Consider the following 15,840-nt stretch of genomic DNA (forward strand, 5'->3'; position numbering starts at 1 on the left):
AAAACTCCATCAAAAAATACAATTTTGCTATATAAAGGCCTTACACTTATCATGTGAATTTAATGAACGAAACAAGGGCGTAAATGGCTGCACCGGACGGGGACCACCGACCAAAACAGAATTTTCCCGAAGGGAGGTCAGAGATGCCCACGTGTGCCACATGTCGTTGACCTTCAGCGAGGCATTTTGCTGGCAATTACACCAGCTACTGCGTGATGACATGAAATATCCCAATAATGAATCGACAAGGGAATTCTCGCCGCCAATATTAAGTCTAGATTATACAGGTAAAAACCTATACTTCGCCCCGGTTACAGGTACATTGTATACTACATAGGACAGGGATACGAGCGAGGGAAGACCTTTGTTATGGCAACAGAGAAAACGACTTATATGATATGACAAATGTGGCACATTTCATTACAGTAGGATTGGTTTTTGTGGACATCGGCGATATGAAATAATACTGTAAAACAAGAAAGGAGACTCGGAGAATGATGAATTACCTTTACGATGCACATGGCTATATTGCTTATTCTAAATGATTCATTTTGAACTAAAGACGTATATGATGAGAATATAAGAAAACTTTTCCCTCAAACAACTGAAAATTATTGCCAGGCAAAGCATGCGCAGCAGATGTTGTTCCTGAACATCTAGAGGAAAAGTTAAACGCATACTGCGACTACATTTTGCTACTGTTAAGGTTTCTAAGTATGTCTGCAAGTAAAACAATACTGAAGGATATCCATCGACTTGATTTCGATATCAACCTCTTTTGGAAGATTGGTGGTCCAATTCTTTTGTCGTTAGGAACACTGTTCAACATCCTAGTTTTCGTCACCATAGCGACCAGGTCAGCTCATCGCACCGCCATCGGAGCCTACCTTGGCGCCATAGCACTGTTCGATGTGATGGTTCTGTGGTATAGTGTCTTCCGGATAGTTTTGTATGTGTTTCACTTCTTAGACATCAGAGCATTTGATGCCGTTTTCTGCCAGTTTCAAATCTTCTCTTTATTCACCAGTCAAAATGCAGTAACATGGCTTTTGGTTGCTGCCATTTTTGATCGCTTTGCTGTTGTCTGCTTCCCAGCACGTGCTGCTGAGTGCTGTAACTTTGGTCGTTCCGGACGGTTGATATTCTTAATTTTTGTCGTGAGCGGGTTGCTAAGCATGCACACGTTCTGGACAAGGGGTACACCTTATAAACAAAATGACTTACTGCCCATAAACGGAACGGATCCAATTATCACCGAAACCGCCCAAGAGACATTTTGTGGATACACAAGTGTGGAGGCGGAACACTTTTGGAAGTCTACCCTACCAATATGTCTTCTCTTCACACAATTCATCATGCCTTTCTCCATAGTAGTAGTTCTAACTCATTTTATCCTTCGTTCCTTGATCTACCAAATGAAGGTCCGACCCCGCCTTAGTCTCACCCGTAAGGGAAGCCTGCAAAGCAGCAGTTTTCCCGGGAGTTTCAGTGGCAGCATTTCATCAACGGACTATCAGCAGCTTGTGCAGCACCAGAATTACATGAAGCGGATCACAAGAATGACCATCATCATCGCCATCTTGTCCTTCCTCCTGCAGGGTCCTTGGGTGACATACTTCATCCTCACGGAGACGTACCCTGAAGATACTGTATTTCTGGACTCTAACGCTTCCATCGTCCTCCTTTGTGGATACAGCGGCAACGCCTTGAAACTCATCGTTTATTGCCTCATCAGCGAAAAGTTTCGGAAGGACGTCAAGGGCACCTTGACCTGCACGTGCTTTGGGGTGAAGGTTGACCCCACCAGTCCACGAGGGAGCATCATGGGGGTCTACTCCAAAATGCGCGGGAGCCTGCGCAATCGCAAGTACAGACACTCCATGAGGTCCGTGGAGTCTATGTCCAAAGGGATCCAGACCAACGAAACGGACATCGAGGAGTGGATCAGAGCCTCCCGTGGGGCCAAAAAGGTGGTCAAAGAGGACACGTACGACCCCACTCTGGGGGAGGACGGGGAGACTTGGATGAACCTCCCCGTGAGAACGGTGAACATGATGACCAGCTACTGGAACATGGACCCAAACACCGAGTGCCACTTCTGCAGGAAGATCACAGAGAAGTGCGTCAAGGCGCCGGACAAGGACAGACTGGATGTCTATAATAATTCCTGTGAATGTCTCCGGTGTCCAACCTCCGAGGACGAGGAGGTGGAGGAGGAGGAAACTGGCGAAAAGAAATCGTGAAAATTTGGAACCAGATATCAGTGATTTAACAATACATTTTACACAACATAATTTTCAGAAGACGATGATTTTGAAGCAGAGACATAGCTATAAAAGACTTCAGTTTTTCAATGTCTCCAAATGTAATAATTATCTGAAGAAAAAACATCATGCTCAGTTAAGAGCGATTTCATCTTTCATGGAAAGCTTCATTGTACAAGTTAAAAGCTTGCATAGTGAAAATAAAATAAGTAAAATCTCAAAAAGGTGCGTAAGTGACGTAGTACTTTTCTCAGAGAGCATGCAGCTGTGAAACGATGCTTTGCAAACTTTTCCAAGGCGTCCAATCCTTCGCAAATAATGATGCAGAAGAATATACCTAAAGCGATATGATTTTTCTTCTTTTTGAGTTTAACTAGCTGGCTTCTGGTACCCAGTAAACATAGATAGACCATGGGCAGTATGAGTTAATGTTTCGCACAGTTACTCAGAAACTCTTGGTGTCTATGCTTTATATTGTAGCAGTCAATATCAGGTCATATCAGGGTATTGATTAAACGCGTAACCAGTGATTAAACCAGCAGAGTTACCTAGTAATCACGTCAAGCACAGTGCATGTGGGGGTGTAAGTGGTTGTTATTCAATGGGAATGTTTGTTGGTGCCAACCCGGAATATGTCATGATCATACTAATACAAATTTTGAGTAAGGACAAATTAAAAACCGCGCCCACAAGACATTCAAACCTCTGGTTGCAAAAAAAAAAAAAATAAAATAATAATAATAAAATAAAAAAATAAATAAATAATAAATAAATAAAATAAAAAATAAATAAATAAATGAATGAATAAATAAATAAATGGAAAAAAGTGGTATGTGGGTAAGTGGGGTGCTCTGAACGAGGCTGGCAATATTTGAAGTACATTTTCACATTTTCCGACTACCCCAAAATTTTTAACTCAGACTGGATCTAAGTTTTAATTTATAACGCGCTTGTCACTATAGTGCTTCTTAAGGTATATACTAGTAAGTAAACTATATGTGCCTATGTGTGGAAATTCTATGGGTTACTAGCCTAAGAATGGATGGTGCAACTTGTCCTGGTGGGTAACGAAGATGCCAAAAAATTTAGAAAATGAAAAAAATAATAATAAATTGATAAAATCAAATAGAAAAAATTAAAAGATTTAAAAACATGTCGATTACATCTCTTAAGAAAAGATCAGATACTGCAGTATCAGTAGGGCCTACATCTGTGTTTTGTCGGGATCCAAACACTGACACTGACAGGTTATTTAGAAGGAAGGAGATGGGGGAGGGGGTGCAGGCTGAAAGGGAAAAGATATTTTTGCAAAGAAAAATAGGCCTATCAGACAATTAATTGTTCTATTATCTGATTATTTTCAAGTCGGTTAGTTGTCCGAGGTGTTGTTTATTGCATCCTAAGTTGACCCGAAGCACACATATTAGTTTTGCTCGGCCTATTCTAGGACCAAATCTCCTTTTCCATTGTGTCTTGAATTTTATACACGATGGATCAGACCTTCTTGGATAGGTCAAGCAAGCCGGATCACGCGACGGTTGTCAAGTAAATTCAACACGCATTTGCACGGTCCCTAAAGACTAAGATCATGAATAAATTAAGACACAGAACAACAGTAATCAGGAGTGTGTAGACATATCATGGTAAACCCAGGAGTCATGTAACGCCTGACTTTATGAAGCTGTAGAAATATTGATCTCAACTTGTATATTGTTGTATTACGGCACAGAACAGTGTACCCGTTGTTTCATTTCTGTTAGAATCGTTTGTGAAAACGGCAGATAGATTGTTTTAAGTAGGCTATTTATATTTTCTCTCACTTGTTTCATTGACTAATTCATTAGGCCTACTTAATGTGCTTTAATTAATCACCCTAATCTTATTTATTTTTTAACTTTTTTGTGTCTAGGCCCTATTCTTTCTTTGGTTGTCGCTTATTTGTAGCTTTAGTGATGATTAATTAAAAAGGCTAGGCCTATAGCCTATATGTTCGCATGGACGTAGGCCTACCTATTTGAAAATAAGATAAAGTGATCGAATCACATTAATTAACAGTGTACCTGTAGCAATGAGTTTACTTAAAATCACGAGGCAAAATAACCCAAAATAACCTTACATCTACTGGTATGTGAATATAAATGTATTTTACTGTTATTTATTTATTTATTTATTTATTTATTTATTTATTTATTTATTGTTTGTTTGTTTGTTTGTTTGTTTGTAGTTTTCGCTCATCAACCCGGTTAGTGTTGAAGAAAACAATTTTCTATATAATGTCAGGACTAGACGAGTTACAAAATAAACATGAAAGACATATATTTTTAAAACAAGATTACAACACTACATCTTTATCTTACTTTAATGTTAAATCTAGTGCAGTAACGACAAACCACTGCAGTAGCGTCTTTACGTCGCGCTGCTTATGCTATTTTACGCGCGTTATAGTGAACCTCAAGGTATAGTACGCATGCGCGCTTTGGAATTTTTACCTGTAACGACAACAACATGTCAGCTGTTTCGAGACAGAAGAAATTAGACGTAAGACGCATTTATTTAAATAACTGTGACTTGATGATTCTCCCTAAAAATTGAATGACATTATCCATACTGATTTGTGTTTTATCTTTGTAGCCGCTGAGTCGGAAAGTGCCAGAGAACCCCAAATATCAACATGTTAAAGCGACGGTCGATACCGGTGAGTTTGAATGAATCTATGGCAATGTTTTTTGTTGCCATTACACATATCTCTTACGATGTCATTGAAAATTTTTGTGGCGATCGACAGAGAAAACGTAGCTATTTTCAAAATATTTAAATTTGATACAATGGTCAGTATGTTTCAATTTATAAACTCTTGCCACCGTGTGGACGATGACTTGAATTACATGTACTGTACGTTACTACAGACAGTGTGTGTGTGTGTGTATATACAGACACAGTTTCATTGTCAGTAGTCAGTCTGTTCAAGCTCTGATTTAAAGCTTAAAACATGTGATTTGAACACGTGTCATGTCAAAAAAGATATGTCAGCTTATTTTAAAACAACGGCAAGAATATAAAGCAGTAATTTTTAATTGTTCAACAAAGTTTCATTTTTCAACACAGTGAGACAATATTACATTAATTTAGGAATAACTCAAACTGTTATGGAGTAGTTAAAGATGAAAGGATGACATAAGAAAACTGAATAATTGAAATGATTTGCCCAACAACTACATGGTAGGTCGGACAGTGGGACCCAAACTGAAAAAATTACTTGAAATAATTATTTATTTGCCCTTTTGAATAAACTTTCATTTTATTGTACAGAATATTAAGAACACACATGATACATACCTTATTTGACAGCATTCACTGTATATCTTTTGGAAGGACATGCTGCACACATCCCCCTCCTTTTGTGATAAGAAATAGTTGGCCTGTGGAGACTGCTGCTTCTCTAATGAAATCCACATGTTTTGTTGATCATATTCAGCCAACCAAGTGTCCTCAAACATACTATCACTGGTGCCAATTGTGGTTATCTTTATATTCTTCATTTCAGGTGCTAGTCTTAACAAGTACATGTCCAAGATTGAAGAAATTAGAAGAAGTAAGTATTCGATCCTCCACATAAACCTCCGCAAAATAAAAACGCCTGCGGTACCCATTTGGTACCACTGCCCGCATTATCCACATCAACTTTACATCTTTTAATTAAGAAATAAAATGCGCCAGAGTCACACTCCGCCCCCCCATTTCAAAATAAATAAAGGCAGAAATTACTTCTGATAAGGATTCAGCTGTATGGACTTTGCTGTTGACTTTCAGTTCAGTTCAGTTCAGCAGACTTCTTACTTTCACAAAAACTTGCGCATGTGCCTGAGCATGATTCATCATTTCTTATATATAACTTGTGTGTATTTTATACCGTCCTTTTGGAGACTGTCATCCAAATAGTAATGTGCTTTGAGTTGTAACCTGTAAGTCAAATATTGCAAATAAGTCTTGAAACTAGTTTTTTATTTCTAAAAAGAAAAATGAAAAATCATCACCAATGTTTTTAGTACAGAACAATCGGATCCTCAATATATTTATTTGTCTTTTTATATTTTTTTCTTTTATAATGATTATGAATTTATGATAAAAAAAAAACTTATATTTGTCTTATTAAAAAATATACAGGTTTTTTTAAACATTGCTGTATATATTTGTTCCCATTTTGTTAATTCATGGTATCACAATGACACATAATGAAAAGATTTCCTATAAAGAGGAGTAAACCTTGTTTTGTTTTCTCAACTAACACAATGAGTTCAGAACGTTAGGCTACAACAGTAATAGGTATAAGATGGCATTTATAGTTGGCAAGCTATATAAATGTATATTACTTCTTTTTGCTGTTTAACAAACTGTATGTTTTTAATTGTTGGTTTGCATTTTTTAAAAAATTATTTTAGGTGAAAAGTTAAAAGATGTATTTAGCTTGTACTTAGAATATTGCAACCTGCCAGATTGTGTTAGGGTAATAGGCCATACAATGTTTCAGTCAATTATTTACGAATAAGATTTATCATTCTATATAATAAATAGATATCCTGTTCTTGAAATCATGTACTTAGCTGTTACAAACAAAGAATTGATTTGGCAAAATGTGTTTTAAAAAACAATTTTGTTTTGAATTTAGTACTAGTAAGTGAAAAAGTGTAACAATATTTGAAGAATAATTAAACCTAATCTGCCCGTGCGATAAGGAATGAAGCAATTCTTTATCAATCCAATGTGTGCTTAGTAAATCCAGTTAATTCATGCAGGATTAAAATTTAATAGCAAGAGCTTAAGTAAATTTTAGACGGATTAACTACTCTGGAATTTAAATTGACTAGTTGGAACATGAATTAAAACCCTATGGCAGTGATGGCACTGTTGTGTTTGGATTTTTAAATTTATTTTGCATTTAACTATTATAAATTCATTTTGGATTGTAAATGAAATAGAAGACCAAAATGTTTAGAAAGTGTAAAAGCCTGAGGACCGTGAACTCAGATAGAACCTGACACTCACTGAGCAGTTTTTTCATAAAATTTGATAACAATAAGCAAACAAGTAAAAAACATATTCACTGTTGCATTAAAAATGTATTTTAAACTCTGTGGTCTCAGATTTAAATGGCTCCATGTGATCTGTGTCTTTAAATTACTCGTACTCTATTTCTACACGCACACACAGAACATTTACTGACTGGAAGAGTGACAACCTCCCCCAAAAAGCATATTTACAAAACTTCTGGAATGACATGTCTTTAAGCCCTACTGCATTCAAACCATAAACTTTTTAATCCGGCTCTGTTTACCATGACATTTGTATGGTGTTGACTAAGAGACCTGGAACAGGGGAGTTGACAGGGGGGCATGTCACCCACGACTGTTGTCAAAACACGGTGTTCACATCAGACTCATAATAGGTTGAATATCAGCTGGTTCAAATGACATGAACTTGGACTTTGTCCTTTTAATTGTAGTTATCCTATATATGAATGAAGCCAGGTACTAGTACCCTCCTACTCCTACAGCTATGTGTGAAAAAAAACAAAGCTTTGTCCGTTATCATTTGGCATTTGACACACTGAAATGATTGCAGTTAGCCTTATCTTTGTGTTTTTAGACTGGGCCAGCATCGGTCTATCTGAGCCCAGTGTGAATGCGCCCCGTGTGGCCTTATCCACACTGTGTTAAATAGCCATCTATTCTAGCAACTTATTCACTGCAGGTTTTTAATTGAATGTCCTCAGTAAATACAGGGTATTGATAACAGTCAGGCCTCCTTCTGTTTGCCTTTATGTGTATGTGTGTGTAGTCGGCTGGGAGAAATGAACATATAGCGACCATTCATTACATTGTAAACAATGTAAAAGATTACCACAGTGTGTTGGTAGAGGCGTTTGCCAATATCCTGGCTGTGGTGTGCGTTATTTCCATGGGGAGATGACGGAGGCCTTGTTAGACCCTATGAAAAATCAGACGGATATAACCAAATCAAATGGACTTGGAACAATATCTGATGGAAAGGAGAAACTTACGAAAACTGAGGCTCGATCATTTGTGAATTACTTTGAATAAACGCGTGAGAGTTGTCACTGGGAGTAGGTTGATAGGGACTCCTCCCCCGTTAACAGTGATTTGCTGATAGCAAACTGGTTCCTTGGATACAGTCGGGTCCCCTTCTGGCCCTTGCCTGTGTGTGTATGTGTGTGCTGTGCCTCACATGTTTATGTAGATTAGTGTTCTAGACCATTCAAGAGTAACAGAGCTCTGATTTTATTGTGACAATTCAGAATCATTTATTAAAAAAACAAAGCTCTCTGGGTATAATGTTATGATGTAATATGAGTGTGCGCTACATCATACATGTGCATGCAGGATTTACGGGCCAATGAAGTAGGGAGTTTGGATTTTCATATTTGAATTTAACATGTTGAAGAGTTCTTGGAAAAAAATTAAAGTCCATTACCCAAAGGATGAGCCGCGGAAAACAAAGGAGGAACTTGATGAGTTGGTGAAGTCCCCGAGAGAAGGTAACAGTTGTCAACAGGTGTTACACTGCCATGTGTATAGGCCCTGGCTGTTGCACTGTTGCTGTTTATTGTTGTGTCATTGTTATTTGTACAGGAGTGACACAGGTAGACCTGTGACTTTTATGCAATGATTGTTTTGCTGTTGTAGTTTTACTGCAGTGAAAGATGCTTCAAAAATGACCTCATAGTATACATTCTTTTTAACGGTTTTTGGCCTGTCAATATTGATAGACATAAAAAAATGTATTGAAAAAAATTTTTGATTTATTTATCAATTTTTTTCTTGCAGACTACAGATACAAGAAAGATGAACTTTTCAAGCGTATGAAAGTGACAACATTTGTTCAACTGGTAAGTTCAGTACACATTTGCACTCTCTCCTTATGGACATACTATTAAATATTCTCCACTGCTTTCTCAAAATGATGTTTTAAAAATAGACTTTTTGATCCTGGAAAAGATAAAAGGAAGTTTATGAATTTAAGTAAAGTGACTGTTTGTCGGTCTAAAACAGCCATTTTTTAAATATTATTTATCAGTTGATTTATTTATCATTTATTTTTTATGAAGTATACTTTGTCTACTGACTTTTCCAATGCCTTATCCAGTGTCAAAAAAAAAAAAAATTCTAAGGTACTGGATTAAATTTAATTAAATTCCCTTTTAAATAGTGTGCTAGAGCGCATCAGTTCTGTAGATGATACAGAAAAAATAGACCATTATATCATGGATTGCGATGTTTAAATGGCACAATGTACCTATGAACAGAGACTATTTTCCTTCAGATCAACCCAGTCTTCTCAAACGATTTTGAAATGTGATACAGTGCTGTGCTGTTCAGAAAAGCATTAATTAGTTATGCCATTGGTATTGATTTTACCTTTGTCAAAGGCATTTTGACTTTTTTTAATGGGACCACAAATGTTGAGACGTGGAAGTTCTGAAAATCAATGGCACACAGGCCTGCTTTTCTAGCATGATAATGGCATGGAACTTGGGTCAAATTTTGATGCCAAGTGGGCCTTTTTTCAGGACAAAAGAGTCGTTCTTTCACCCTCCTCCCTCTTGCATTTGGGCGTGGCACAGTATCAGTGATTCTTTTCTTGTGATTTTCACCTATTTGTAATTGCAGTGTTATATATTTTTGCAATTTTGTCTGGTGTCCTCAATTTTCTGTCACTGTCGGTCTTCAATCCCTTTCATCACATGTTAAAATTGAATCAGAATTATTAATGTTTTACTTTGCTCTAGCTAACTGGAAATAATGTTTTCTGATTATTTGAATTTTTTTATTATAAACATCTTTAATAAACAATGACCGTTCCTAAACAGGTTATTTTCAAGCAAGTAATTATGCCATTGTATAATAAATGTTTTAAAATGAAGAGGTTTGTTCTGTCTCTAATATGTAGCCAGGTTGTGTACGTAACAGCATAAAGAGAGATTGGTGTTTCAGACAAAACACACACAGTTACCCTTTGAATTAAATAGGAGTGTTGACATTCAAATCCTGTGGCCTTTTTTTGGATGAGTAAGAAAACATTACCTGTTAATTATTTCAAATCAATAGAGAGAGAGGCCTTGGCAAATGTCAGAATACGTACCCTCAATCTTTAGTTCATATTTTGATATTAAGCTTCATGCATGTTAATAAGTAAGAAATAATGAGATCATTCAGTCTTCTTGGCACCAGGTGTCCTCATTTTACAGACTACGGCAAGTTCTCTCTAATATATTTATGCACTAGTATTACTATCCAAATGTCAGAATGGAAAAAGTTGGCATCAGTTTACTAGTAAGTTACCCATGACTGTGTACATTTCCCCCTGAACTCATTGGTGTAAGTTACAGCAAATATTTGAGTATTACAACACCACACTGTGATACATTGATTGTCATCACTGCACTTAATTGATTGTAAGGAGGATGTTATACAATATCCTCTTATTTTAGTTGACAAAAAAAAAAAAAAAACTTTTATTGAATTGTTAATCAAATATAAAAATGCTGTTTCAAATGTTCTGAAAAGTACGTCGGTTTCATGTCAGTATGTAAATTTTTTGTGAGTAACAAGAAAAATCTGAAAAAATGTGAATTACTGGAATGAGCAAGGTGTTTAAAATTATTGAGCAATTACCATACGTGTCAAGTGTGTCAAAGGATGTTGTAATGCATGAGGAAGGAAGTCAAAGTTTTAAGTGGCACTTTGTAAGATGGAACTGTTACAGAAAAATCATTGGTGATTGAACAGTTTTCTCCAACAAGTCACGAGGTTTAAAATAGTGTATCAGTATTAGTGATAGAAGCGTGGGCTGACTTAATTTGTATTTGTTTGGATTTCCATTCATATACCCAGAAGCTTTTGCTAAGTGGACATTTGTCCAGTTACTAAATTTGTTGTAGAAAAAAAAGCACACAAAGTGATTATTATGACAGTCATTGATTTTTGTTTTAGGTCATACAAGTTGCAGAGGTTCATCAGAAAGAATTAGCTGAAAATTTCCCAGGTAAGTTATTACAGAGGTTGAAATAATGGATGACTTTTGATGTTGAGAAAATGCAAATATGTCAGAAAATAATTTTCATGAAAAGGTTTTAATTTGAAGTGCTGCTTAGTGCATTATAAAATAAGTTGAAAAAATATGATGAACTGTAGTTGTATGGCATTGTTTTTTGTGACTACAATTTTAAAATTGATTCTGAATGTGTTATTAATAAGGTAAGTAAATAACTAGGATCTCTACTCATGGAAAACTTATTTGATTTTTCTCAGTGATATCACATGTAAATCACATATCCTCTTGTCCAGATTTAGCGTCACCTCGGCCAGGTTCAGGAGATACAGTGGACAATGAAATAGCCCGTATACAGCGCGGGGTGACCAGTCCCGCCCCCTCACTGGCCATCACGGAGGGGGACTTTGGTCCTGGTGACCCTCCTGATACTGCAAGGTCAACACTGCAGAGGTAAGAGGTTATTTATTTATTTATTTACTCTTGTTTGTGCATTCAAAATCATAATTATTAAATTATTATTATTGATTTTATGATCATTTATTTATTTGACAAAAGTTTTCATGTGGGACAGGCGTCTTGTTTCATTTTATAAAACATTTTTGGTGAACTCCAGTGTAATCAAGGGAGTTGGAGAGGTGGACCTGAATGCCCCTGCCACTGCCCCGGCGCCAGCCAGTAACCTCAATGCTGATGACTTCAACCCCTACCTGGTCCTGGACGTCCGAGATGTGGACGCTTACAATGACTGTCACATTATTTCAGGTATGGCGCTGTCCGTCTTCTCAATGCTCTGAAAAAGAACATAGGAAAAAAATTTTATAAATCCAAAAAAAAAAAATTGATTATAGTAATTGACAAATAAGGGGGAGATTTAAAAGGCAAAAAACTTGAAACAATAGGAATAAGCAGTAATAAAATTGTGGCAGCAAGGGGAAGGGGGATAATGTCTGAGAACACTGGTCAGATTGCTTATAATAAACAGTATTCAGCAGTGTACACAGAGTGCTGAATATAAAGGTCCATAAAGGTACACTATGAAGGTACACAATGACTATGTTAAGTCAGTGAACTTTGGTTGGAAGCTTTATAGCCTTGAGTCAGGAGGGTCAGAACTCTCATTGGCCACAGGGAAATTACTTTCAAATGACTTAAGGGCACAATAGAATACATATGTTTCATTAGTTTTTTTGCAAATTTGTCATTGTTTTAAGTCAAAGGTGTACTACCATGTTTTTTTAATGGTGTGTTCTCATTCAGCTTTGTTGTGTGAAATAAATTGCTGAGAACACTGCTATTTGTCGTGTGATTTTATAAGCTATTTATTTCATTTTTCAGCACTCAGTTTCCCCAGTGCCATGCTGTCCAGATCTTGTAACTATGAGTCCAAAGAGCTCTTAGCTTATGTATCCTTTATTCAGTTGAACAGAGCTGGCATAGCTTTGTTAAGAACTTCAACACTCCAACTCAAATAAATAAATAAATTGCAGACTGGTTGGTGATAAAATTCAAATTTCAGATCTGTGACTTAAATTTGACCATTGCTACAAGTTGGAATTCAGCTGCATAAAAGACTGTTCAGAAAGTTTGCTGATTTTTATTTAAAATGTTCAAAAATGCTGCTGGGGAAATGGGGGATCCTTCTTTTTATGTGTCCTGTTGACCCAGTCTTGATTCCTATTTTTTACAAATAGTTTTGTATTGTTTGATTATCTGCCCCTTCCTTAACTGAGACCCCAGAGAAACCAGCCCGGTAAAATTATTGTTATATATGACGATGACGAGAGGATAGCTCCCCATGTTGCCACGGTGATGGTAGAGAGGGGATACGAAAATCTCTTCATGTTGTCTGGAGGTCAGTAAACACTTATTCACACTGAGAGTTCTTTTTCTAGAGTTTTATCCTTATTATTCTGTTTTGAAGGTCCTTTCATGTAATTGTGACACAGAGGACTCAGGATGCTTTCACAGATTTGCATCCTGCATGGGCATGCATTCTTGAACACTGTAGAAATATGGTGTACATTGAGCATCAGTTAGTGAAAACTATTTTTAATTTATTGGCCATTTTGAGCATAACAGCTTGGCTAACAGACAATAGCCAGACTATCAAGCTATCTCTCAAAACAGAATGCTAAGATTGAACAAGAGGTTAACAGCTGCAATTTAAAATGATACTCAAGATAATGAATTCAGTTTTATGCTTAGACACTGATGTTTGTCTATCTATCTTGTGCAGAATCATTTGTCACTATAATTTTATTTCAGAAATGGGGATGGTTTACCTTCAGCGTTATCAATCCCATAATTATCATCCTTTTGATAACAGTACATTTTGGGGGGATTTTTTGTAGAAGTTTCTTGACAATAAAATATGTCATAAAGCATATTTTGGATTTTTTATGAATTTTCAATTATTCGTGAAAATATTTCACATTTCATTTATTTATTTGTTATAATTCTTTTTTTACAGGTCTGAAGTTTGCGTATGCTAACTTCCCCCGTGGTCTAATCACAGGGACACCCCCGCCAGTGGTGCAGCCACAGAGGCCCAAACAGACAGAGAAGGCCTCACAGAGGTACTTCCATCGTGCTGATGTAGACATGCTCATGGAGTCTCTGGACAACGCACTCATGGACAAGAGTACAGGAAGTAAGTTCCTTTTATTTTTTTCTAAAAAATATATTTTTAAACTTACTTGTGATATAGTTTTGAAGGTTTGACTACCCTGTTGTAAAAAATATCTGATTAAGAGTGACCCCAGTTTTGTTTGCAAACATTGAGTGTGATTCGAGAAAACATTTAATGGCATAAAGAGACCATGTGTCCATTAAATATTTTCTCAAATATTTAAATATTTTTTCATTATATTTTTTTAAAATAATAATTTATGTTTATGTAGGTCGTCTTACAAAAGCAAGTACAGCATCTAGCAGGATGGGCAGCGTGTCACAAATGACAAACCGTTCTCTGAAATCCAGCATCGACACAGCTAGGCACAGTAAACCGTTTAAACCTTAGGCTAAATTAGGGACAGCTGACAGGTATAAAATGACTGTACAAAAACTACAGCAAAATGAACAGCACTATTGCTCGTAGCCTGCGGCAGTAATCATAATTAACTAACATGGGAAGTTTTAAAACCCTGTAGAAACAGGTACAACAGCTGACACATTTGGAAGTTGAAGACTGGGAAGTGGTCTGTGACCATGACTTTGTAAAGATTCAAACATTTAGGGAAGATGCCATTGAACCTGTAGGCTATGTGCAGTGGCAGATTTGGGGGGTTGGGGGTGGAATTCCCCATTTGCCAAATCAAAAATGACAGATTAAGCCTTCACCTTTACCCTCTACCTTTTGTCCAAAGTTTGGACTTGTTGCTCGGCACTGAAAAAAATAACCATTTGCATGATTGAAGATTTGCCTTGCAGCAAGTGCAATGGGTGCAAGCTGTGGAGGAAAGAAAAGTTTTTTTTTTACAATTTTGGGTCCGTCCCAGTGCTGTGTAGCTATGTATCTAAACTTCTTAACACAGGACCATCGCTGTCAAGATACAGTTCTATCAGGATTGGCTGTTACAGTATTAGATGTTACAATGTAAACACTACAAACTGCCCGACTTAAGTTCATTGTGGAGATACAGCTACAGGACTTGATTTTTTTTTTCACAAGCTGCATCAGTCTGTACATTTTATTTGACAAATGTAGCATGAAGTTACCTTAACAGATTCATACTTGTTAAGTTTTTTGTAATGATTGAATGCCTTGAAGTACTCAAAACATATTGTTAAGTTGACCAGTATCATAATTATTTTCCTTTCTTCATTGGAGAGAAAAAGCATCCCTGCTCTCTTGTCATTGTTGCTCACAAGGAATCGTGTATCATGATTTGAATGTGTACAGTCATAGTAGTACTTCTGCATGGAATGATGCCCTACTGTTTGTATTGTATTGTACAGTAATGTATAGTGTGCAGTAATTTTGGATAGTATGCGATACTCATTATCATCATGAAGATTGCTCATATCTGTCATTTCTAAGGATTTGATGTGTTTTTAATACCTGTATATGAGAGGCTGCAGGTGGTTTATTTGTAAAAACTACATATTTATATAGCGTGCCTGCTTAAAGAAAATACCGTCCGCATTACCTTTTGTACCTTAAATCTTGCCCTCAAGTCGACCAAGGAGGAAGTGCCCTTAATTTCCCAAGAATTTGTTCAATTTTTGTGCATTCCATTTATGTCAGGTCCTTAAAATATCTTTATATTTTGACAGTTTTATGAAATATCACCGTTTCATGATACATGTAACTTTTACTATGTGTGCGAGCATTTCGAATAAAGTATTATTTTGCACGCAGTATTACCTAAGTATCCACATTTCAAACGACTAATTATTGATGTCTGTGATGCGTTCTTTTGTACGTTTGAATAAAGTATGGCCAATGTAAATTTATATTGCAACTGCGTCTCTGTACTTTTATGAAATAACATGTTAATACGTACGA

General features: G+C 36.5%; 1 protein-coding gene across 2 annotated transcripts; it reads left to right on the forward strand.

Annotated features, from left to right (window-relative positions):
- Window positions 1–4,713: 4,713 nt before the first annotated feature.
- On the forward strand, window positions 4,714–15,788 carry LOC106169778 (centrosomal protein of 41 kDa-like). Of its 2 annotated transcripts, XM_013549389.2 has the most exons (11): window positions 4,714–4,802; window positions 4,896–4,959; window positions 5,809–5,856; window positions 9,107–9,168; window positions 11,273–11,324; window positions 11,627–11,783; window positions 11,947–12,095; window positions 12,669–12,736; window positions 13,071–13,185; window positions 13,804–13,983; window positions 14,234–15,788. In XM_013549389.2, exons 1-11 carry the CDS (start codon window positions 4,770–4,772, stop codon window positions 14,350–14,352), a joined length of 1,047 nt encoding a protein of 348 aa, XP_013404843.2. In that variant the 5' UTR covers window positions 4,714–4,769; the 3' UTR covers window positions 14,353–15,788. The 2 variants fall into 2 exon arrangements, with proteins under 2 accessions (XP_013404843.2, XP_013404844.2); XM_013549390.2 differs by lacking the exons at window positions 4,714–4,802; window positions 4,896–4,959; window positions 5,809–5,856 and adding an exon at window positions 7,976–8,817.
- Window positions 15,789–15,840: the final 52 nt, after the last annotated feature.

This window comes from Lingula anatina, chromosome 6 (genome assembly GCF_051362555.1).
Source record: "Lingula anatina isolate TDL-2025a chromosome 6, LinAna3.0, whole genome shotgun sequence".
Taxonomy (NCBI): domain Eukaryota; kingdom Metazoa; phylum Brachiopoda; class Lingulata; order Lingulida; family Lingulidae; genus Lingula; species Lingula anatina.